Source organism: Loxodonta africana, chromosome 2 (genome assembly GCF_030014295.1).
Source record: "Loxodonta africana isolate mLoxAfr1 chromosome 2, mLoxAfr1.hap2, whole genome shotgun sequence".
Taxonomy (NCBI): domain Eukaryota; kingdom Metazoa; phylum Chordata; class Mammalia; order Proboscidea; family Elephantidae; genus Loxodonta; species Loxodonta africana.
The window spans coordinates 38,851,451-38,877,769 of NC_087343.1; the positions used below are offsets into that span (position 1 = coordinate 38,851,451).

The 26,319-nt window shown below is 41.1% G+C and overlaps 1 protein-coding gene across 1 annotated transcript in view; it reads right to left on the reverse strand.

Moving 5' to 3' along the window:
• Positions 1–26,319, reverse strand: part of ADAMTS12 (ADAM metallopeptidase with thrombospondin type 1 motif 12) — a 451,387-nt gene that overhangs the window by 135,849 nt on the left and 289,219 nt on the right. The window contains exons 8-12 of the mRNA XM_064271103.1: positions 14,693–14,836; positions 13,587–13,731; positions 9,750–9,842; positions 7,573–7,718; positions 680–849 (exon numbers count right to left, since the gene is read on the reverse strand). Coding sequence (XP_064127173.1) covers positions 680–849; positions 7,573–7,718; positions 9,750–9,842; positions 13,587–13,731; positions 14,693–14,836 — 698 coding nt within the window. The remainder of the gene's footprint in view (positions 1–679; positions 850–7,572; positions 7,719–9,749; positions 9,843–13,586; positions 13,732–14,692; positions 14,837–26,319) is intronic.

The following is a 26,319-nucleotide window of genomic DNA, read 5'->3' on the forward strand; positions in this document are numbered from 1 at the left end:
GTATGTATGTACCATAATTGGTTTATCCACTCCTCTGTTGTTGGGCATTTAGGTTGTTTCTATCTTTCTACTATTGTGAATAATGCTGCAATGAACATGGGTGTGCTCTCGTTCATTCCTAATGAAGGCATTCCTTCCATTCTACCTTCCTTAGTGCCATATTCTTCCCACTTGGCATGACTTTATTTTGAATACCTTCTCATTTCCTTCTGCCAAAAGAAAAACTATTCATTCTTAAAATTAACAACTGCCTCCTTTGACACTTTCTTCAAAATTATTCCAAATCTACGATAAAATTCTTTCTGAATTTCTGCCAAAATCATAGTCAGTTCTACATAATCCGTCAAGAAGCAATTGCACCATCAATTAGATATTGGATTCCTACATGCCCAGTTTACCACTCAGTTGCGTCTCAGTTGTTTTGAAGCCAATTACCATGTTTGGTAAGCTTCTCTTTTACCCCCTAGAGGTGGACATTTTCAGCCTTCAATGCTTACTGACCAACTTAACAGGTCAGTGCTTCAACTTTCTAAAATATAAAACTCCTGAAGGTCAGATCTTGATGGCACAATGCTCTTTTTATTGAGCTTTGCAGGGCACCACAGACACTCTAACATATCAATGCTTTCTGATAATGGCTGTGGCCCTAGATCTGAAATATACTCTTAGAGGCCCTTACCTGGGTTAAAAACAGGAAACCAGTGGTAGAATTCATTCTTGTAGGGAACGGTGTCAAACTCACTGCACTGCATCTGCCGAAATGTGGGTCCACCCGAGCGGCAGGGGTGGATATTGCACAAGCGATAGCGTTTTCTTTCTCCAGTGCAGTACTTCCCTCCAAACTTTGGTCTATAAATGAAGCAGACAAGCTGTTTTTTAGTTTCCTTAAAGGCCAGAATTTTCCCTTAAAAATACTCAGGCATCTTACCATCCCTGTTCCTTGCCAAGCCATATCATTCTCTGCCTTCAAACTTATCTCTTAAACAAATTCTTCTAATTTCACACATTTTTTTTTTCCTGTGACACATCAACATTTCAGTCTCAAGAGTATAGTTACCTTTTTTGAAATGTGTGTATCTTTTCCACCTGTATAATCTTCTGGCATTTCAAACCCAAGCATAAGCTGAAAGGGGAGGCATAATTTTCCCTCCAAATTGCTCTTTTCTCTGTTTCCTGTTTAGTGAGTTAAGTGTGGTAAAATTTCAGGATCATCCCTCCTTTGCCTTTCCTTTGACCCCATATTTAATCAGCTGCCTGGCCAATCAGTTGTGTCTATACACTTGTTGCCTCATCTTCATCCCCATAACCACCAAAGTAGCCCAAACCTCATCTTCATTCCTGTCTGGCCTCTGCCCGTATTTTCCCTAAATCAACCTACTGTGTACACTAACTATCTGATTAAAATTTCAGATTACTTTCATTATTTTAATTTCCTGTTTAAAAACCTTCAATGGCATCCATTGGCAATAGAATCAGCCCAGCTTCTTGAGTCTGGCATTCAAGGCCCTCATGAGCCTGTCTTAACTCACTTTAATGACTTTATTTCCCACACTCTCTTTCATCTAAACTGCTTAGTGATAAAAACTGAATTGTTTACTATTTCTCCTCTGTGTCTCTAGATAGATTTTCTCTCTTTTATGTCTCTACATGTCCACTTACTACCCATGTTTTAAGGACCAAATAAAGGCTACCTCCATCATGAAGGCTTCTGGGATTCCTGCCAGAAGTAACTTCATTGGCACCTACTGTATGCACTTCTTGAACTTACCACTCCCAAAGATAGCTCCTTGATGACAGTCCAAGCTCTATGTTCTTTACGATGCCTAAGTAGTGCTTCAAGTATGTTCCTGTTGTTAGCTGCCACGGAGTCAGCGCTGACTCATAGCCACCCCATGTACAACGGAACAAAACTTTGCCCAGTCCTGCACCATCCCCATGACTGGTTGTGGATCTGACCATTGTAGTCCATAGGGTTTTCATTAGCTAACTTTTGGAAGTAGATTACCAGGCCTTTCTTCCTAGTCTTTCTTAGTCTGGAAACACGGCTGAAATCTGTCCAGCATAGCAACATACACCTCCACTCACAGATGGGTGGTGGCTGCGCATGAAGTGCATTGGCTGGGAATTGAACCTGGGTATCCCACATGGAAGGTGAGAATTCTACCACTTAATCACCAATGCTCTCCTTCTTCTACCACTGAGCCACCAATGTCCTCCTACTTCAAGTATTGGTGCTATTGTTAGTTGCTGTCAAGTCAGCTATGACTCATGGTGACCATAACAGACCCTTAATAAATACTCAGTGGATGAAGAAATTATCCTTATTTTAGGATAACCATCCTCAACTTTTTATTTTCCTTGCAACACACTTGAGGGTGGCTCACTTTGGGAGTGAGTCTGAAAGGAGCAGAAGGGAGAATATCAGGATTGCTTTCAGATAAGACAAGGGCCTGTGTGTCTTTTGGAAACCCAGGTAGCGTAGAGGTTAAGAGCTACGGATGCTAACAAAAGGTGGGCAGTTTGAATCCACTAGGTGCTTCTTGGAAATGGTATGGGGCAGTTCTACTGTCTTATAGGGTCTCTGTGAGTCAGAATCAACCCGATGGCAACTGGTTTGGTTTTTTGTGTGTCTTTTGAGAAGGCTTCCAGGCAATCTGGGGATGCCTCCTTGACCCTACCTTGCTGCATCTGAAATCAGGGGTCATGTCTACTATTGCTGTGTAGTATAATGGGGCCAAAAAACCTGCAGTTTGAACCTTTACCTTTTATTAGCTAGATGACTGACTAAAGTGGAAACAGGTTTTGCGAGGCAGAACATGGGCACACCATGTGGTCTGCTAATTCACTACAGTTTGCATTCTTACGTAAGCCCCTGGCGTGGAGCAACTATTGTCCACCATCACTATAAAACCTCTGCCCTCCAACTTCAGGGTACAGAGATCTGCTTTGATCCCGCAGTTGCCCAGGACTTGGACTTGGTTTCATATGTGAGTCTCCTGAATAAAACTCCTTTGCCGCCACACTGGAGTTGCCTGCCTCTTTCTTCAGTCTCTCAGCACCCTCCAATTTTGGAGGCACATTTCAAGTTACTGGCCCATGCCTGGGCACTGAACAAGTCACCTAATTTCTCTGAACCTCAATTTTTTCGTTTGTTCAATAGCATAATTCTTACTATACAAGTTTTAAGGTTTGAATAAGACAATGCCTACAATGGTTTAGTAGAGTAGCTAAGGAAATTCTGGTGGCGCAGTGCTGCTAACCAAAACGTCAGCAGTTTGAACCCACCAGGTGCTCCTTGGAAACCATATGGAGCAGTTCTACTCTGTCCTATAGGGTTGCTGTGTCAGAATTGACTCTACGGCAGTGGGTTTGGTTTTTTTGGTTTTTGAGAGTAATAAACATGTGGTAAGAGCTCAGTAAATGATAGCTTTTTGGGTTACTGTAATTAATAATCAACCAATATTTATACAATACCACCATGAACACAATGTCAATATTTTGAAGGAGGGGAGAATACAAAACGTGAACACATGCCCTGTGCCTCTTGAAGCTTACAATCTTCTTGAAGAGAGAAAAATAACCTATATATGAAATGAGCAAAAGTTTAGGATAGCAAGCCTGTGTCCCTGACTGTAAGTACAATAAGAGTTAGGAGAAGGGAGACAGCAGTGGGAAGAAGGTTGGCTGGAAAGGATTCACAGAAGAGTGTGGATGGAGAGTGGTCTTAAAGGACGGAAAGGAAGTGGCATCTCAGTGCAGAGGTGGAAAGTAAGCTGTGGTTATCAGGGAAGGGCTGTCCTAGTTGGGAAACCAGAGGATGATCCTCTAACTTTAGGGGGAAGAAACAGTTGTCGCGGAGTTGATTCTGACTCATGGTGACCCCAGGTGTGTCAGTGGAGAACCGTACTCCATAGAGCTTTTAATGGCTGGTTTCCCAGAAGTAGATCACCAGGCCTTTCTTCTGAGGTATCTCTGCGTGGACTTGAGCCTCCAACTTCTCAGTTAGCAGCTGAGAGCATCTGCTGTTTGCACTACTCCCTTTGAGGGAAAGATGGTCCTAACCCTCATCTTAGGGGTCAAAGTTTGTCATAGAATCAGAAGAATACCACCCCCCAAGGATATCCACACCCTCAATCCCAGAAGCTGGAGAATAGGTTGCCTTACATGGGGAAAGGGACTTTGCAGATGTGATTAAGGCTTCTGAGATGAGGGGATTGTCCTGCATTATCTGGGTGGGCCCAATTTAATCACAGAGAGAAAGAGGGAAGCAGTAGAGCTAGATAAGGGGGTGTGAGGACAGAAGCATAGATGGGAAGGATGCCAGGATGGAGCCTGGAGCCGAGGAATAGAGGCGGCCTCTAAAAGGTGGGAACAGCAAAGGAACAGATTCTACTCTAGAGCCTCCAAAAGGAATGCAGCCTGCCAACACTTTGCTTTTAGCCCAGTGAAACTGATTCCTGACCTTCAGAGCTGTAAAATAATAAATGCAGGTTGTTTTAAGTCACTCAATTTGTGGTAATTTGTCACAGCAGCAATAGGAACCTAATACATAAGCCAAGGGAGCAGTCGAGATGGAACCATATTCTAGAGACACAGAAAACTAGGACATCTTCCCAAAGTGCCCAACTGGTAGTGGCAGAGCCAAGATTTGAACACTCATCTGCCTTAATGCAGATCTAGAGCCCTTATCCACTGTGTCATACAGCAGGGCACATAGCCCCAGGGACAGAGAGACCTCAAACCCTGAGAACCCTGTGCAGTTCTGGTCGCAGCTGTAGTTCCTGTGTGGCTCTGCTGTACTTTGCTCTCTTTGAGTATTCATGAGATTTTCTATACACACACACACACCTATCTTAGTCGGTTTTGGTTCCTCACATATAAAAGTGCTTTGACCAAGGTAGTTCACATGGCAGGTACTTCATCAGTTGACTCCCTCCCTGCAGGAGGTCCTAAGACTTGTCCTTGATACCTAAACTAGGGCTGGTTTTCTAGCCGTGACATTCTGACTTGGCTCCTCCTGTGACTAATGGCTACATTTAGAACACATCCCACAAACATCACCGACAGCCTCTCTGAGCCAATTTCTGCTTATTAGATAGCTGACCAACATCAAGGGTATATTTGAACTCGAACTGGTATACTTGAACTCGAGCTGGTATATTTGAACTCAGGGGCTTAAGGTCAGCTGGCTCGTGAAGAACCGAATCTGTAACCCTATTAACATTAGCACCATTCTCAATCAACTTAACTGAGGTTAGATGTGGCCACTCACCTGAGAAGATTCTATGATAAATTGTGGAGCCCTGGTGGCAAAGTGATTAAGAGCTAAGGCTGCTAACCAAAAGGTCAGCAGTTCAAATTCACCAGCGGCTCCTTGGAAGCCCTATAGCGCAGTGTCTAACCCTGTTCTATAGGGTTACTATGAGTCAAAATCGACTCGACAGCAACAAGTGTGTGAGTGTGTGTGAGCAACAAGAGTGTGTGTGCGTAAAGATAGAATGTCAGGGAGATCTTTCCCCCAAAGACAAGTTAAAGGATTGTCCTTCAGTTTTTCAACTAGGATATTCCTCTCTGATAACCACAGGCCACTGATCGTCCTCCTACGAAGACTACAAGCTGGGGGCTGACTGCATAACATTGATGGGAGGTCCCAGGGAAAACTGCCTGTTTCCTGATCTCCAAAATTGAAATCACCTTTCTGATCAAATTGAAAATGCAAAATAAAGATTTTCTGTAAAAATATTCTATGAGAAATTCCTGGTTTTGAAATTTCGAAGTCACAGAAAGCCTGTATTTAAATAAAAACAATTTCTGTTGAAGGGTAAAGTTTTCGAACAATGTTGTCCCCAAATACACTAGTCACTACTATCATAACTACCATTTACTGACAATTTATTATCTACTGGGTATTGTGTTAAATTATTTATAGAGGATGTTAACTTATTAACCCTCAGAAGAAATTTGCTATGTATCTATATTACCCATTGCCATTGAACCAATTTTGACTCATAGCGACTCTGTAGGGTAGGATAGAACTGCCCCACACGGTTTCCAAGGAGTGGCTGGTGGATTTGACCTGCCAACCTTTTAGTTAGCAGCGGAGCTCTTAACCACTGTGCTACCAGGGCTCCATATATACCTATCGCTGCTAATCAAAAGGTTGGGAGTTCAAATCTACCAGCAGCTCCTTGGAAACCCTATGGGGCAGTTCTACTCTGTCCTATAGGGTCATTGTGAGTCAGAATCAGCAGGTTTGTTTTGTTTTGTTGGTATACATACATATCTATATATACTGTTTATATAGTGTATATGTGAACATGTATATACATAAACACATATATAGGTATACTTCTACATAGATATGTAACAATATGTTTACTAATAAAAAGGATAAGTTTGGAATTGAGATATTGAGGGAATTATAGTCATACTTACTGCTTGCTTTAAAAAAAATGTGATGCTTACTCTCCAAGATAGACCAGTGTTAATCTAGGTAAAAGAAGTTTAATACATTTTCTACTTGCAGGAGACGTTGCATGTACAAAACCCATAAAACCAAACTCGTTGTCATCGAGTTGATTCTGACCCATAGCAATCACATGTATACTTGAAAAAAAATTACACTTGGGAATTAGTATACCAGGAAACTTAGAATTTAATATATAGATGGAGATCAAAGGAATTTAAATTTAATTTATATCTGGATGCAAATACAAAAAATGAAAAAAAAAAGCAATTTCATTGGAAAATGGAAAGCCCCTTATGAAACAACTTCTATGGAATCCTTAACAGGCTACTAGAGAACCTTATCTAAAACATTGGACCGCAGTAGGCAGTAGGTAGGGAACCTTATCTAAAACACTGAAAATAATTATAAAATTCTTATCTAAAACATTGAAAATAATTATCCTCAAAATGTGCCTGGCTATTTTGCTAGTTACCTAAGGGGAGAAAACTATTTTTTTTTTTTAATAAAATTGAACATTTATTACGATTGAAAGCAAGCTGCAATCTTATCAGCAAAAATGAGTCTAACTAAATGGATGAGGGCTTTTTTCTTATTGACAGAGTGGAATTATATAAAAGGATTTAATTGATACCCTCTTAGAGGCTATATGGAGCCCTGGTGGCTCTGTGGTTAAGACCTAGGCTACTAACCAAAAGGTCAGCAGTTTGAATCCACCAGCCACTCCTTGAAAACCCTGTGGGACAGTTCTACTCTGACCTATAGGGTCACTATGAGTTGGAATCAACTTGACAGCAATGAATTTATTTTGGGTTTTTTTTTTTTAGAGGCTTCCACCGAGGTTGTGCTTTAAAAAGAAATTTGCTTATTTCCTCAAATGGAATCAGCCTACCTTTCCAAGGTCTAGTAAGATCCCAGTGCCAAACCCCACCCTTCCCCCCCAAAAAGCCAAATCTTTCACAGGGAAACTATAAATCTTCTGAGTCCTTCTTGTCTTTGGAAACCCATTTAATTCCTCTCTGGAGCCTCAGGGTCACTGAAGTCATACTCTCCAAGATTTCATCTCCCAACACTTGTAGAAGGAAGGAATATTTGGCCAGACTTACTCAGGATTGTTGCAGAGCCTCTCTGCACTCTGGATTCCGGCCCCACATGTCCTGGAGCAGTGGGACCAGGGTGACCAGCGGCCCCAGCCTCCAGGGATGCTTTCTGGGTTCTTCCCCACTGTGATGCACTTGCCGGCCATACACCACTGAAAAGGGAAGAGGCAGGAGACAGAGATGCACGTGGAATGTTCCCATAATAAGCTAAGTCAAGAACTCCAGAAGTTTAGGCTGAATTCTTCCTGAGCCAGCAGACTTCCTATGGCTAACATCAGATGCAGAACAAAGAAGAGGTCATTAAAAGAATTTCTCCTTCATAAAAAGACCAGACTTAATGGTCTGACTGAGACTAGAAGAATCCCAGTGGTCATGGTCCCCAAACCTTCTGTTGGCCCAGGACAGGAACCATTCCCGAAGACAACTCATCAGACATGGAAGGGACTGGACAATGGGTTGGAGAGAGATGCTGATGAAGAGTGAGCTACTTGTATCAGGTGGACACTAGAGACTGTGTTGGCATCTCCTGTCTGGAGGGGAGATGGGAGGGTAGAGAGGGTTAGAAACTGGCAAAACTGTCACGAAAGAAGAGACTGGAAGGAGGGAGCGGGCTGACTCATTAGGGGGAGAGTAAGTGGGAGTATGGAGTAAGGTGTATATAAGCTTATATGTGACAGACTGACTCGTAAACTTTCACTTAAAGCACAATAAAAATTATTTTTTTTTAAAAAGAGTTTCTTCTGAGAGTCTTGAATTTTATAATCAGAGAATTACAGGAATGGAAGGGAACTTTACGGTGTCTGTTCACAGCTGAAGGAGCCCTGGTGGCACAAAGGTTAAAGGCTTGGCTGCTAACCAAAGTGTTCAAACCTACCAGTGTCTCCACAGGAGAAAGACCTGGTAATCGGCTTTCTGTAAAGATTACAGCCAAGAAAACCCTATGGGGCTGTTCTTCTCTGTCGAAGGGGTTGTTATGAGTCAAAAATTGACTCCATGGCACCTAACAACAACAGAGTGTGGTCAACAGATTGTATGTCAGAATGTAAATAAATGCACTGCTTCCTTCATCAGAAAAATCTTACTTTGAAAAACATGTCAGTTTACTACGCATAGGAAGAGAGTTGTTTAGTAACATAGTTGATTTACTTTCTCGTGCAAGCTTCTTATCTTGTTGCAGACCACAACAAACAGAACACAGACTGACAACGTGAATGACGCTTCTTCATAGCTCTTCTATGGGTACCTAATATCTGCAACACAGAACTCATTCTCCTGCAATATAGTCTACTTCACTGGAAAAACACTAGTTGTCAGGAAGTTCTTTCTTGTATCAAGAAAAAAAAAAAAAGTCTGCTTTCCTGTAACTTTGCCCACTGTTTCCAGCTCTGGACTTTCAAGTGACTCAGAAAAAATCTACTCTCTCCCTCTTCAAGGCAATCTTTCAACAACTATCAGTTTAGGAGGACTAACATATAAAAAGGAAAACAAAAGGAAATGCAACTTGGTTGTTAGAAATGGCCACATTTCTTGCAGGATTTGGGAATGTTTTATCTGCTGACCTCCTTTTCCCCATTATTTCTGCTCACTTGGTATTCTGACCTGGTTCTATAATCTCAGTGCTGGGTCACGCCATACCCAAGCTGCATAAAGGTACCCACTAAACACTAAGCCCTAGACCAACAGCAAGCCCAGTTGTTTTAGCTGAGCAGCACATATAACACAGTTCTCAGGCAGTCCAGAGTATATCTAGCAACTCTGTATTTGTGGGTGTCAGACTTTCTTGCTTAATAAAGTAGGAAGACTTTTTTGCCAAGAAGAAGCCATGGACTTTGCTATCTTCAACATGGAGAAATAAAAATTCCAATGAAAGTTTCAGACAACAAGCCCAGCAAATGTTTTGCCCACAACCCCACAGAACTTCTGCAGAGAAAGATGAGACAGATATTTTACAAGTGAAGTGTGGAAGTGGGGCCCAGCCTTCTCTCATTAACAACTTCTTGTCAGCGAAGGCCCAAAAGGAGTAGTAGAAATACAGAGTCCTTTCCTCTGGCTAGTCTAACTGTGTTATCTCCATTCATTGCTCTTCATCCAGACACAGCACTCTCCAGGGCCTTCTCTCAGCCCTTTTCCACATCTCTATGTCCACCGCCCTCCCACCTTTCTTCCACAACCTGACACATTACCTTCTTCTCACCACATCTTGTCCCATCTGCAGCAGCATCCAGCTTAGAGCGGCAAAAGCCTTTCACTGAGCACCACAGTGTCTGACAGACATTCTGGAAAATGAATGTGAGATTTCACTTTTCTGTCTTTATAAGGCATTTACAAGCCAATAAGCAGGCATTCTGGAAAATGAACGTGAGATTTCACTTTTCTGTCTTTACAAGGTATTTACAAGCCAATAAGCCATTTCTACAGTTATGGTAAAATACACACACGCTTACTTATATACCCACCATAAATGCCCTTGTTGTTAGTGAATAAGAATGGCGTAAAATATTCGTTAGACATCTTTCAGTTGCAACTTAACTTGCACTTTGTCATCATTCATAAATAGTAGTCTGTAGGCCAGAGTAGGCAATTGAGAAATGGGAGATAAACCCATCTCCTAAGAGTTGAGGCTGCATTGGCTATACGTGTGGCACAATATCCAGCATGCATCGTAATTAGGCAAGGTAGATGGTGACACTAGCCATCACAGGTAAATCCAAACTGTGGATGGAAGGCAATCTGACCATGAACAGTTTGGATGGTTATAACTTGAGCCTGCTGACTGAAGGATATGGAAACTATTCCTCCCAGAAAGCCTCAGTTTGTTTACTTATTTCCCAAAGTAGTCAGTTTGTTTAGTTGCCAGCAAATGAACTACATATTCCCTCTCATTTCTACCCTGTGGGAAGAGGGAAGGATTCTTATATGTCATCTAAAATAGCTCAGTGGCTTCCATCCACCTTTTGGTCTTTTGTCTATCCTCCATTCTTCCATTCACTTATTGTGCTCTGTATTCAATGAGTTTCCTCGTCATAAGATTTCATATCTACTAACAATTTTGGAAAATTCTCTACCTTTATCGCTGTAAATTCAGCATCTCTATAAATTAGAATAGATTACCTCTATTCTCTCCTTCTAGAACTCATAATTATTGTTAATGGACCGTCTCATCCTGTCCTCCATTTCTCTTAATTTCACTTTCATATTTTCCAGCTCTCAGTTTTCTTATATATGAATGTTGAAGAACTCTGGATTTCTATCAGGGTAGGCCAGTTCCTCCTTCATTGCATATCTCTGAGAAACACTCAAGTAGGATGGGAAATAATTTCCTCAGCTCTAAATTCCAGTTGATTGAGTTTTGTTCAGCTCTATCAAGTGTGCTATTTAACCCATCCATTGAGGTTTTATGTCAATAATATATTTTTCATTTCTAAAAGGTTTTTTTTTTGTTATTTTGCATATCTGCCTTGCATATATTTTATATTGTTTTTTTCTTTTTCTCATGTACAATTCTTCTTTCATGTATTTATTTCACTATTCTTACCTAAAAATTCAGTTGATGAGCATTGTTGAGAGTTTACAATTTCTCCTCACTTAGTTTAAGATAGATAATTTTAAATTTTGAATTAGAGGCTGAATTGTAAGCTCATCTGAAATGAGGCTTCATCTATTGGAGGTCTGTGTGTCATCAGCTCAGGGTTAGTTCCTCCAGGGCAGTTTCATCTTTGTTTCTACCAGGCATCCTACGGTATTACAGGTTAGAAGTACTTTCTATGTTAATTTTTCTTTTGTCATAAAATCCAAAAAAACAAACTTGTTGCTGTATAGTTGATTCCAACCCACAGTGACCCTATAGTACAGAGTAGAACTGCCCCATAGAGTTTCCAAGAAGTGCCTGGTGGATTCAAACTGCTGAACCTTTGGTTAGCATCGGCAGCACTTAACCACTACATCACCAGGGTTTCCTGTTTTGTCATGGGGATTTTCAAACCATACTGAGGTATAAATTTAAACTCCACATCAGTATAAGTCTGGCCTGTGGTAAACAATTTTCCTGTGAGAAAGTTGCCCCTACTTCTATCCCTAGAACCCAGACTGAGACAAAAGATATTTCTCTGCCATCTCCTTTTGCTGACAGTAGAATTTTTTTTTTTTTCCTAGTCCCTCTTTTCATTCAGGCATAGGTCTTTGAGGGTATCAGCTTCAAGTAGAGGTCTGTTTTAACTCTCTGTCCTTCTCAACGTGAAGATGTCATCGTCTGTTCCCATTTGGATGTTAAAACCCAAGCCCTTTGGTTATCTTCAGGGTAGCCTCAACATCTATTCATGCTTACCACTCCCATTTTAGTGTTTTTCCCTCTGAAGATTCCTTTTACTTTTGTGTAAGCTCATTATGCAATTATAAAGAATAATGTGCTGGGTGAAGGGTACACAGGAACTTTCTGAAGTATTCTGCAACTTCTTTTGAATCATAAACTATTTCAAAAAAAAATTATAAGAAAGGGTGATGTTTTATTTTCTGGTATTTTGGATGATTTTTTAATCTAACATTTTTAGGTAATCTTGGCTGCAATGTTGCCATAATCTGGTGTCTTCATTCCCTTATCTATTGTTTAAAAAAATATGGAGTGTATGAAAGATTGAGTGATAAAGTACAACATACATATAATCAGAGTATCAGATTGTTAAGCAGAGGGTTAAAACAATATTCTAAAAGAAAAAGTCACAGAATGAGAGGGTTAATCTTGAAGTCCCATTTAAACCATTTTAGAGAATCTGAACTTTATTATAAGGGGATAGGAAGTCATGAAATATTTTTATAGAGGGGATCACAACCAGATTTCCATTTATAAATGTCACTTTGGCTGCATTTTCGGGAATGGATTAGAGTTGAAGGGAGGCAGAGTTTAGGTAAGGAAACAAACCACAGACTATTGCAGTCATGTAGAGGCAGATAGCTTTTAGAGATATTTAGAAGGCACATTTGCATAATTTGGTAACTGGTTTGAAATGAGGGATTTTAATACCAACTTTACTTCCTCTGTTAAATATTGCTTTTACTGTCTAAGCACAGTTTACTTCATCCTCAAAGTTCTTTCTACATGTCTCTTTTTATATTTATCTCACTGTGTTAAAGTTTTTATGTCTACCCCTTCCACTAGAGCATGAGCTCCTTGAGGGCAAATATTTGTCTTACCAATTTTTGAGTGCTTGTCTTTTTCATTTTATTCAGTGCACAGCATGGACTCTGACAGGGATTCAACAAGACTTGATTTAACAATGTCGGTGTGAACACTGATACTCTTGCACTCAAAGGGATAAGTTAATTGAATGGGGGGACGAGACCACAGGGGGCCTTATGTGACACACGAAAGAGTTGGGACTTTATTCTATGATCAGTAGGGCCCCTGAAAGCAAAGGAGAACCATGGTTAGTTTGTGTTGCTTGAAATAATTTGTACAACAATTTGAATGGGGGAGAGATCAGGTAGGAGTTAATTACAAAGCAAGAAGAGATGATAAGAAATTGAATTAAGAAAGCTAAAAGAATAAAGAAGATGGGACATAGCCACAAATTATTGAGGAGGTATGATGTCAGGACTTGGCTTATCATTTGGATGTTGAAGATAAGGGAAAAGGATGAATTGGGAATGAAACCTACTTCCACCTTCAGATATGGTGGTACTTTATCAGATGGTAAGTTCAGGAAAGGGAGCCACTTTAGTGATTAAGTTGGTGTCTATGGAGTCTGCAGATGTGAATCACTGCAAATCTTGAAAATCAACTATAGAACTTTCTCAACCACCACCCACTTGCAAAGGATTGCTGACTTCATAGAAACGCTGAGAAGGCAGAGTCAAGCAACACAAATGATCTCAACCTCAATGCCTTACAGATACCTTGCCATGAAAAGATAATCTCCATTTCTGTGTCTTGATTCTCTGATTTCCAGATATTTCCTTGGCCCTTCTTCCAGTATGCTGCAGTCCTAAACATTCCCACCAGAGGCATCAAGATTCCCAATACTTACTTCTACTTCCTGGCAGAAGGTAGCATTGGGGCCATATTGTAGTTGGCATTGGTGGTGAACATCATAGATCACTCCTGGGGCAATGACGTTGGATTTCAAGCCTTTCTTTTTAGGGATGTCATCAAGGCAGAAACCCCAGCCTCGACTGAAAAAAAGTTAACAGAAACAAGAGCAGTTGCTTACAATTCCCTTCATCTTTAGTCTTTCATTCAACAACAATTTCCATCCCTCCAATTTACCCACTTCCTTCAAGACAATTTCAAGAAGGCAGAGAAGCTTCCTGGCCCAAGGGGGAAGTTATCTAGAAGGAAATGCAAATCACATCCCACACCATTAATTCAGCTGTGATCTAAGAAATAAAAAATGGTGGTACAATTCAAAAATCATCACTTTATCTCCAATGGGACTTCAGTGACCACATCTCACCTATCCTGGTTGCTCCTGCCAGACCTCCCTAGCAGGGACGAAAAGATGCAAGGCAGGGGTGGATTATCCAGTAGGCAAGGTAAGCACAGTGCTTATCTTGTTTACCAGATGATCTGTGGTGAACAATTTCACATTTTTTTCACCACATCAAAGATTCTGCTTCTAGATACTGCTTGCATCTGTCTCTATCCCAACCCCACAGCACCTTCCTACAGAATCAAAGCCTCTTTTCAAATTTACAACCCCTGACAGGGGTGGATGACCCAGCAAGCAAGGGAAGAACTTGTGCATACTTGCTAATTTATTGAACAGTTTCCCATGGGTTTCACTATATTTTTGATGTGAAATTATTCACTACAGATGATAATTGGATAATCCACCCCTGGTGCAAGGAGCCAAGAACTGAGTGCACGATCATGTCATGAAGATCCACCTCGGTAAAGGAGCAAGCGGGGAGGGGGTGGGAGGTTACTTGGCTGTGGATGAGGGCAGAAGTCATCTAGACCTCAAAGAGTCAGAAAGCAGAAGGGAACTTCACCCCCCTGATGCCACCCTGACACTGTGGCCTGCAGGAAGAATTGAGCCTTCTCCAGGCAGCAAGTCCTCCGTGTACAATCCAAAGTGACTTCCGGTTTAAACAGACCCAAGCCTCAAGCATCATGAGGCATGCTGTCACTTACTCCAAGAAGCGGGTGATGTATTCCTTGCTGCACTTGGACCAGGTCAATGGGGCGGGATCATACTGGAGCTGGCGGGACATGATGTACGGGTGCCTGCCCACGGGCTCACAGTCGTTCTCTTTCCCATCATGCTGGATGCCGAAGCTGGCAGGAAGGCACAAAGCACAAGAATAGCAAGCAAGCAGGTGATCGACAGGGAGAAAATCATAGTTTCTCCGAGATGATAACAACCTGCAGAGAGCCACTTTTGTAAAGAAGGTAGCTATTTACGAAGTGAGACTTTGACATTGGAAGGGGATAGCTCATGTACGAACTAAAAGACACAGGAGACACTTTCGGCATGACTTTGCTGAAATGTGCAACCAAGGCAGCCACGTGGCTAATTACAAAACTTCTGCTTGGCAAAAAGCTAAGATATCTCATCCTGGTTTTTCTATCCATCTAGAGTCAGGAGGGCAAATCTGGCCCTAAGCTATTTCTTTCTTCTGCTGCAGCAACCACAGCAGAAGAGAACAAAACCTCCATCCTCCCTTTTCATCACAATTTAAGGGAGAGCATTCAAGTAGAATCCAGTAGAATTTGTCAAAGGCCACAAGCTTTGAGAGGATGGATTTCTTTTCAGTTTTGCTTTCAGAGTCCTCCAAGATCAGAGATATTAGGGAGACCATATAATACAGTGGTTAAGACTAGGGATTTTGAAGATGATGACCTGGGTTTGAATTCCAGCTCTGTCATTTAGTGATGTCTGAGTCACCTGCGCTTACTCAGTTTCATTTTCTTCATCTGAAATATGGGGTAGACTAGGGTGAGATTCCAATGGGAGAGAGTTTGAAAAACACTTAGCAAGTTGCCTGGCACATAATACCACCCAAACCAGTTGCTGTTGAGTTGATTCTGACTCACAGTGACCTCACTTGTGTCAGAACAGAACTGGGCTCCACAGGGTATTCAGTGGTTGATTTTTCAGAAGTAGGTCACCAGGCCTTTCTACCAAAGCGCCTCAGGTGAACTTAAACCCCTAACCTTTCAGTTGTTTTAATCATTTGTACATTCAGGGACTCCAGCACACATAATTAGGGCTCCATAAAGGACAGATTTTTTTTTTTTTTTAAATAACTGTCTAGCTTACTTTCCTTTTCCACACACAGAGTTTGGCTGGAAATTTGTCAAAAGTCACACAATTAGTGGTAAAAGTAGGTCTTAGAGGCAGATCTTTTGTGCTCCTAATCCAGTGCTCTTGTCCGTGTCTCACTCACTCTGCTCCTTGCACTCCTATTGTCAGGACTGACCAACGGAAACAGCCTTGCAGAGCCCTAAAGAACTTAGCCATCCATGATGGCCAGAAGGTGCCTGGGAAAGGAGCTGACTCTGAAATGTCCCTTTATAAAATGTGCCCTCAGGTCACCCCAAGTTGCCTTCTGGGCTTCCCACAAGAACTCTCTCCACTATAGTTTGTCCGTTAGATACTTATGATCTAGAGATACTGGCTCAAATTTCCCAATGTAAAAGAGGAAAGTCCGACCCGTTATTCTGCATAGCAGAAATTCAGAGTCTTGACAGCAAAGTTCATGTCTCACCTTAATGAAATCTCCTTATTAACATCAGCAGGTCTAGCAGAAAAGAATCTTTGGGGGATTTAGAGATTTTCTTGCATCTTTATACATTATAGTTACATTGACTCCTATCACATTCCACAAGAATATTTAACTCACAAAGGAGTCAAAGAATTAATCTACGAAACTACCACCCACCCACAAAGAACATGATTCAATGAAAGCATCCTTCTCAGCAGGTCTTCCCCCAGGCAATTGCAAATCTAGTCCTAACCAGCTCATGAAATACTCCACAAGTTCATCTACTCGATAATTAGTAAAATTCCTAAACTGCAAGTAAAAAACCAGAAACCAAACCCACTGCCATTAAGTCCATTCCGACTCATAGCAACCCAATAGGATTTCCAAGGCTGTAAGCAGACTGCCACATCTTTCTCCCGCAGAGCTGCTGGTGGCTTCGAACCGCCAACCTTTCAGTTAGCAGTTGATCCCTTTAACCAGTGCACTGCCAGGGCTCCTTACTGCAAGTAACATTCTAAAAATCTGCAAGGTCAGCCAAACAAGAGACAGGCCCATAAAATAAACAGTAACACCTAAGAGCAATATGTTCCTTACAATAATCAATTACACGAGATCAAAAGGACAACACTTGCCCAAAAGCAAAGATAAAAAGGGAGGAAGAAGCAGAAAATCTGGAAGATTGGAAATTAGCCAATATCTTGAACACTTTATGTACAAACAATTGAATGGAAAATTAATAAACTTTCACCTAAAGCACAATAAAAAATTTAAAAAATAAAATAAGAATCTGCAAGAATAAAGTGGTATTTTTAGCAGTGGATATTCCAATTGAGATGTTTCAGCAAACAGATGCAGAGATGGAAGTGCCCATTCATCCATGCCAAGAAATTTAGAAGACAGCTATTGGCCAACTGACTGGAAGAGATCCATATTTATGCCTATTCCAAGGAAAGGTGATCCAACCGAATGTGGAAATTATAGAACAATACCATTAATATCACACCCAAGCAAAATTTTGCTGAAGATCATTCGAAAGTGGTTGCAGCAGTGTATCAAAAGGAAACTGCCAGAAATTCAAGATGGATTCAGAAGAGGATGTGGAACCAGAGATATCATAGCTGATGTCAGATGGATCCTGGCTGAGAACAGAGAATATCAGAAAGATGTTTACCTGTGCTTTATTGCCTATACAAAGGCATCGACTGTGTGGATCATAACAAATCACAAAAAACAGAAATTCCAGAACACTTAATTGTGCTTATGAGAAGCCTGTACATAGATTGAAAGGCAGTCATTCCAACAGAACAAGGGGATACTGCGTGGTTTAAAGTCAGGAAAGGTATGTGTCAGGGTTGTATCCTTTCACCATACTTATTCAATCTGTATGCTGAGCAAATAATCTGAGAAGCCGGACTATATGAAGAAGAAAGGGGCATCAGGATTGGAGGAAGGCTCCTTAACAACCTGAGTGATGCAGATGACACAACCTTGCTTGCTGAAAGTGAAGAGGACTTTAAGCACTTACTCATGAAGATCTAGGAGCACAGCCTTCAGTATGGATTGCACCTCAACATAAAGAAAACAAAAATCCTCACAACTGGACCAATAAGCAACATCATGAAAAATGGAGAAAAGATTGAAGTTCTCAAGATTTCATTTTACTTGGATCCACAATCAAAGCCCAAGGAAGCAGCAATCAAGAAATCAACCCGGGAGGCGGAGCCAAGATGGCGGACTAGGCAGACGTTACCTCGGATCCCTCTTACAACAAAGACACGGAAAAACAAGTGAATCAATCACATACATAACAATCTACGAACCCTGAACAACAAACATAGATTTAGAGACGGAGAATGAACTAATACAGGGAAGCAGCGATAGTTTCCAGAGCCTGGAGCCAGCGTACCAGTCAGGTACGGCACAAGCACAGAGACCTGCTCCACCCCCCTGAACTAACCCCGGGAGGGGGACCAGCCGGTTCCACGGGCGGCGTGGGACGCAGCCGGTAGGAGAAGTCCCCGGGAGGCTGTGACCGATCTTGGAGCAGAAAGAGCAGCATCCGAGCCGGGGAACCGTCCCGCAGGGATTTGGACTGCTCGCAGGTACGCCATAAACACGGAGAGTTGCTCCACCCCCTGAACTAACCCCGGGAAGGGGACCAGCCGGGTCGCGCGGGCGGCGTGGGACGCAGCCGGTAGGAGAAGTCCCCGGGAGGCAGCGACTGGTATTGGAGTGGGGAGAACAGCGTTCCAGCCGGGACACTTGGTCGCGGCACAAGCACAGGGAGCTACTCCACCCATCTGAACTAACCCCGGGAGGGGGCCCACCTGGTTCACGGGGGCGGCACGGCCACGCGGCTGGAGGGACGAGAAGTCCCCGGGAGGCAGCGACTGATTTTGGAGTTGAGAGTGCACCGTCCCAGTAGGGTAGCCTTGACGCTGGGCGTGGGGCTGGAAGCGGAGGATCTGACCGTGACTCCAGCGGGCCAGACCCCCTGGGGGCAATCTCCACACAGCCAGCACACATAGGCGACGCGCCCGCGGGAATCTCAGATATAACAGTCATTCCAAGCAAGACAAGCAACTCTGGCTATATTCTGAGGTGCTACTCTCCTATCTCTCTGTTCCCTCCCCCACCCTCCCCAGGCGGCTTCATTAACATCTGAATAGCCTGAGCCAGAGGGAGAACTCTGATAGGGATCTGACTGCAGTTTTTTTTAGCGGATTTTCTGTAAAAACTAGTTTCCCAGTGATGGCTCGGAGACAACAATCCATATCAAACCACTTAAAGAAGCAGACCATGACAGCTTCTCCAACCCCCCAAACAAAAGAATCAAAATCTTTCCCAAATGAAGATACAATTTTGGAATTATCAGATACAGAATATAAAAAACTAATTTACAGAATGCTTAATGATATCACAAATGAAATTAGGATATCTGCAGAAAAAGCCAAGGAACACACCGATAAAACTGTTGAAGAACTCAAAAAGATTATTCAAGAACATACTGGAAAAATTAATAAGTTACAAGAATCCATAGAGAGACAACACGTAGAAATCCAAAAGATTAACAATAAAATAACAGAATTAGACAACACACTAGGAAGTCAGAGGAGCAGACTCGAGCAATTAGAATGCAGACTGGGACATCTGGAGGACCAGGGAATCAACACCAACATAGCTGAAAAAAAATCAGATAAAAGAATTAAAAAAAATGAAGAAACCCTAAGAATTATGTGGGACTCTATCAAGAAGGATAACCTGCGGATGATTGGAGTCCCAGAACAGGGAGGGGGGACAGAAAACACAGAGAAAATAGTTGAAGAACTTCTGACAGAAAACTTCCCTGACATCATGAAAGACGAAAGGATATCTATCCAAGATGCTCATCGAACCCCATTTAAGATTGATACAAAAAGAAAAACACCAAGACATATTATCATCAAACTCACCAAAACCAAAGATAAACAGAAAATTTTAAAAGCAGCCAGGGAGAAAAGAAAGGTTTCCTTCAAGGGAGAATCAATAAGAATATGTTCTGACTACTCAGCAGAAACCATGCAGGCAAGAAGGGAGTGGGACGACATATACAGAACACTGAAGGAGAAAAACTGCCAACCAAGGATCATATATCCAGCAAAACTCTCTCTGAAATATGAAGGCGAAATTAAGATATTTACAGACAAACACAAGTTTAGAGAATTTGCAAAAACCAAACCAAAGCTACAAGAAATACTAAAGGATATTGTTTGGTCAGAGAACCAATAATATCAGATATCAGCACAACACAAGGTCACAAAACAGAACGTCCTGATATCAACTCAAATAGGGAAATCACAAAAACAAACAAATTAAGATTAATTAAAAAAAAAAATACACATAACAGGGAATCATGGAAGTCAATAGGTAAAAGATCACAATAATCAAAAAGAGGGACTAAATACAGGAGGCATTGAACTGCCATATGGAGAGTGATACAAGGCGATATAGAACAACACAAGTTAGGTTTTTACTTAGAAAAATAGGGGTATATAATGAGGTAACCACAAAAAGGCATAACAACTCTATAACTCAAGACAAAAACCAAGAAAAACGTAACGACTCAACTAACATAAAGTCAAACACTATGAAAATGAGGGTCTCACAATTTACTAAGAAAAACGCCTCAGCACAAAAAAGTGTGTGGAAAAATGAAATTGTCAACAACACACATAAAAAGGCATCAAAATGACAGCACTAAAAACTTATTTATCTATAATTACCCTGAATGTAAATGGACTAAATGCACCAATAAAGAGACAGAGAGTCACAGACTGGATAAAGAAACATGATCCATCTATATGCTGCCTACAAGAGACACACCTTAGACTTAGAGACACAAACAAACTAAAACTCAAAGGATGGAAAAAAGTATATCAAGCAAACAATAAGCAAAAAAGAAGAGGAGTAGCAATATTAATTTCTGACAAAATAGACTTTAGACTTAAATCCACCACAAAGGATAAAGAAGGACACTATATAATGATAAAAGGGACAATTGATCAGGAAGACATAACCATATTAAATATTTACGCACCCAATGACAGGGCTGCAAGATACATAAATCAAATTTTAACAGAACTGAAAAGCGAGATAGATACCTCCACAATTATAGTAGGAGACTTCAACACACCACTTTCGGAGAAGGACAGGACATCCAGTAAGAAGCTCAACAGAGACACGGAAGATCTAATTACAACAATCAACCAACTTGACCTCATTGACTTATACAGAACTCTCCACCCAACTGCTGCAAAATATACTTTTTTTTCCAGCGCACATGGAACATTCTCTAGAATAGACCACATATTAGGTCATAAAACAAACCTTTGCAGAGTCCAAAACATCGAAATATTACAAAGCATCTTCTCAGACCACAAGGCAATAAAACTAGAAATCAATAACAGAAAAACGAGGGAAAAGAAATCAAATACTTGGAAAATGAACAATACCCTCCTGAAAAAAGACTGGGTTATAGAAGACATCAAGGAGGGAATAAGGAATTTCATAGAAAGCAACGAGAATGAAAATACTTCCTATCAAAACCTCTGGGACACAGCAAAAGCAGTGCTCAGAGGCCAATTTATATCAATAAATGCACACATACAAAAAGAAGAAAGAGCCAAAATCAGAGAACTGTCCCTACAACTTGAACAAATAGAAAGTGAGCAACAAAAGAATCCATCAGGCACCAGAAGAAAACAAATAATAAAAATTAGAGCTGAACTAAATGAATTAGAGAACAGAAAAACAATCGAAAGAATTAACAAAGCCAAAAGCTGGTTCTTTGAAAAAATTAACAAAATTGATAAACCATTGGCTAGACTGACTAAAGAAATACAGGAAAGGAAACAAATAACCCGAATAAGAAATGAGAAGGACCACATCACAACAGAACCAAATGAAATTAAAAGAATCATTTCAGATTATTATGAAAAATTGTACTCTAACAAATTTGAAAACCTAGAAGAAATGGATGAATTCCTGGAAAAACACTACCTACCTAAACTAACACATTCAGAAGTAGAACAACTAAATAGACCCATAACAAAAAAAGAGATTGAAACGGTAATCAAAAAACTCCCAGCAAAAAAAAGTCCTGGCCCGGACGGCTTCACTGCAGAGTTCTACCAAATTTTCAGAGAAGAGTTAACACCGCTACTACTAAAGGTATTCCAAAGCATAGAAAATGACGGAATACTACCCAACTCATTCTACGAAGCCACCATCTCCCTGATACCAAAACCAGGTAAAGACATTACAAAAAAAGAAAATTATAGACCTATATCCCTCATGAACATTGATGCAAAAATCCTCAACAAAATTCTAGCCAATAGAATCCAACGACACATCAAAAAAATAATTCACCCTGATCAAGTGGGATTTATACCAGGTATGCAAGGCTGGTTTAATATCAGAAAAACCATTAATGTAATCCATCACATAAATAAAACAAAAGACAAAAACCACATGATCTTATCAATTGATGCAGAAAAGGCATTTGACAAAGTCCAACACCCATTCATGATAAAAACTCTTACCAAAATAGGAATTGAAGGAAAATTCCTCAACATAATAAAGGGCATCTATGCAAAGCCAACAGCCAATATCACTCTAAATGGAGAGAACCTGAAAGCATTTCCCTTGAGAACGGGAACCAGACAAGGATGACCTTTATCACCACTCTTATTCAACATCGTGTTGGAAGTCTTAGCCAGGGCAATCAGGCTAGACAAAGAAATAAAAGGTATCCGGATTGGCAAGGAAGAAGTAAAGTTATCACTATTTGCAGATGACATGATTATATACACAGAAAACCCTAAGGAATCCTCCAGAAAACTACTGAAACTAATAGAAGAGTTTGGCAGAGTCTCAGGTTATAAAATAAACATACAAAAATCACTTGGATTCCTCTACATCAACAAAAAGAACACCGAAGAGGAAATAACCAAATCAACACCATTCACAGTAGCCCCCAAGAAGATAAGATACTTAGGAATAAATCTTACCAAGGATGTAAAAGACCTGTACAAAGAAAACTACAAAGCTCTACTACAAGAAATTCAAAAGGACATACTTAAGTGGAAAAACATACCTTGCTCATGGATAGGAAGACTTAACATAGTAAAAATGTCTATTCTACCAAAAGCCATCTATACATTTAACGCACTTCCGATCCAAATTCCAATGTCATATTTTAAGGGGATAGAGAAACAAATCACCAATTTCATATGGAAGGGAAAGAAGCCCCGGATAAGCAAAGCACTACTGAAAAAGAAGAAGAAAGTGGGAGGCCTCACCTTACCTGACTTCAGTACCTATTATACAGCCACAGTAGTCAAAACAGCCTGGTATTGGTACAACAACAGACACATAGACCAATGGAACAGAATTGAGAACCCAGACATAGATCCATCCACGTATGAGCAGCTGATATTTGACAAAGGACCAGTGTCAATTAACTGGGGAAAAGACAGCCTTTTTAACAAATGGTGCTGGCATAACTGGATATCCATTTGCAAAAAAATGAAACAGGACCCATACCTCACACCATGCACAAAAACTAACTCCAAGTGGATCAAAGACCTAAACATAAAGACTAAAACGATAAAGATCATGGAAGAAAAAATTGGGACAACCCTAGGAGCCCTAATACAAGGTATAAACAGAATACAAAACATTACCAAAAATGATGAAGAGAAACCCGATAATTGGGAGCTCCTAAAAATCAAACACCTATGCTCATCTAAAGACTTCACCAAAAGAGTAAAAAGACCACCTACAGATTGGGAAAGAATTTTCAGCTATGACATCTCCGACCAGCGCCTGATCTCTAAAATCTACATGGTTCTGTCAAAACTCAACCACAAAAAGACAAACAACCCAATCAAGAAGTGGGCAAAGGATATGAACACACATTTCTCTAAAGAAGATATTCAGGCAGCCAACAGATACATGAGAAAATGCTCTCGATCATTAGCCACTAGAGAAATGCAAATTAAAACTACGATGAGATTCCATCTCACACCAGCAAGGCTGGCATTAATCCAAAAAACACAAAATAATAAATGTTGGAGAGGCTGCGGAGAGATTGGAACTCTCATACACTGCTGGTGGGAATGTAAAATGGTACAACCACTTTGGAAATCTATCTGGCGTTATCTTAAACAGTTAGAAATAGAACTACCATACAAGCCAGAAATCCCACTCCTTGGAATATACCCTAGAGATACAAGAGCCTTCATACAAACAGATATATGCACACCCATGTTTATTGCAGCTCTGTTTACAATAGCAAAAAGTTGGAAGCAACCAAGGTGTCCATCAACGGATGAATGGTTAAATAAATTGTGGTATATTCACACAATGGAATACTACGCATCGATAAAGAACAGTGACGAATCTGTGAAACATTTCATAACATGGAGGAACCTGGAAGGCATTATGCTGAGCGAAATTAGTCAGAGGCAAAAGGACAAATATTGTATAAGACCACTATTATAAGATCTTGAGAAATAGTAAACCTGAGAAGAACACATACTTTTGTGGTTACGAGGGGGGGAGGGTGGGAGAGGGTTTTTTTATTGATTAATCAGTAGATAAGAACTGCTTTAGGTGAAGGGAAAGACAACACTCAATACATGGAAGGTCAGCTCAATTGGACTGGACCAAAAGCAAAGAAGTTTCCGGGATAAAATGAATGCTTCAAAGGTCAGCGGAGCAAGCGCGGGGGTCTGGGGAGCATGGTTTGCGGGGACTTCTAAGTCAATTGGCAAAATAATTCTATTATGAAATCATTCTGCATCCCACTTTGAAATGTGGCGTCTGGGGTCTTAAATGCTAACAAGCAGCCATCTAAGATGCAGCAATTCATCTCAACCCACCTGGAGCAAAGGAAAATGAAGAACACCAAGCCCACATGACAACTAAGAGCCCAAGAGACAAAAAGGGCCACATGAACCAGAGACCGACATCATCCTGAGACCAGAAGAACTAGTTGGTGCCCGGCCACAATTGATGACTGCCCTGACAGGGAGCTCAGCAGAGGACCCCTGAGGGAGCAGGAGATCAGTGGGATGCAGACCCCAAATTCTCATAAGAAGACCAAACTTAATGGTCTGAGACTGGAGGAATCCCGGCGGCCATGCTCCCCAGACCTTCAGTTGACACAGGACAGGAACCATCCCCGAAGACAACTCATGAGAAATGAAAGGGACTGGTCAGCGGGTGGGAGAGAGATGCTGATGAAGAGTGAGCTAATTATATCAGGTGGACACTTGAGATTGTGTTGGCAACTCTTGTCTGGAGGGGGGATGGGAGGATAGAGAGAGAGGGAAGCCGGCAAAATTGTCAAGAAAGGAGAGACTGAAAGGGCTGACTCAAGACGGGGAGAGTAAGTGGGAGTAGGGAGTGAGATGTATGTAAACTTATATGTGACAGACTGATTGGATTTGTAAACGTTCACTTGAAGCTTAATAAAAGTTATTATAAAAAAAAAAAAGAAATCAACCCATTGCATTTTGCAAATCTCCTGCAAAAGATCTCTTTAAAGCATCAAAGAGCAAAGTTATCATTTTAAGGAGTAAGGTGTGCCTGACCCAAACCATGGTGTTTTCAATCACTTCATATGCATGTGAAAGGTGGACAATGAATAAGGAAGACCAAAGAAGAATCAATGCTTTTGAATTATGGTGTTAGCAAATAATATTGAATATACCATGGATTGCCAGAAGAACGAACAAACCTGTCGAAGAAGTATGGGCAGAGTGGTCATTACAAGGGAGGATGGTGAGACTTCATCTCACGTACTTTGGGCATGTTACCAGGAGGGACCAGTCCCTGGAGAAGGACAGCATGCTCGGTAAAGCAGAGGGTCAGCAAAAAAGAGGAAGACCCTCAATGAAATGGATTGACAGTGGCTGCAACAATGGGCTCAAGCATAACAATGATCATGAGGATGGCGCAAGACCAGACAGTGTTTCGTTCTGTTGTACATACGGTTGATATGAGCCAGGACTGGCTCAACGGCACCTAACAGCAACTTTGCAATACACCAAGCCATATGGCTGGGTCCTATACACTTAAACCAGCATTCCCAAAACTCATTGTGTTTCATCTACTTTCTCACACCTCTGAACTCCATCTTATGAGAGAAAAGCAGTGCCACTAAACAAATGTCCCACTGCTCTGTGTCCTCTGTCTCCAAATGGATGGAGCATTCCTGTCACATGGAACCAGTGGGTCATTGAACAATGAGGGACAAGGGAAGTTCACAGGGTATAGAGACAGAAGGCCTATTTCCAAGAAGCTACTTTCCAGCAGGTGGGATGGAAGCTGAGGATTAATTTGAAGTAATGAGCCTTCTAGGGTCTGAACGACATAGAGTAAGTCCCCGGGTTACAAACATCTCACTTACAGACAACTGGTACTTGCCCTTTAACGTACGTAGATTTTCCCTCACTTTGAAACGATTGAACCAACACCTACTTGCAACAAATTCTTCATCATAATCAC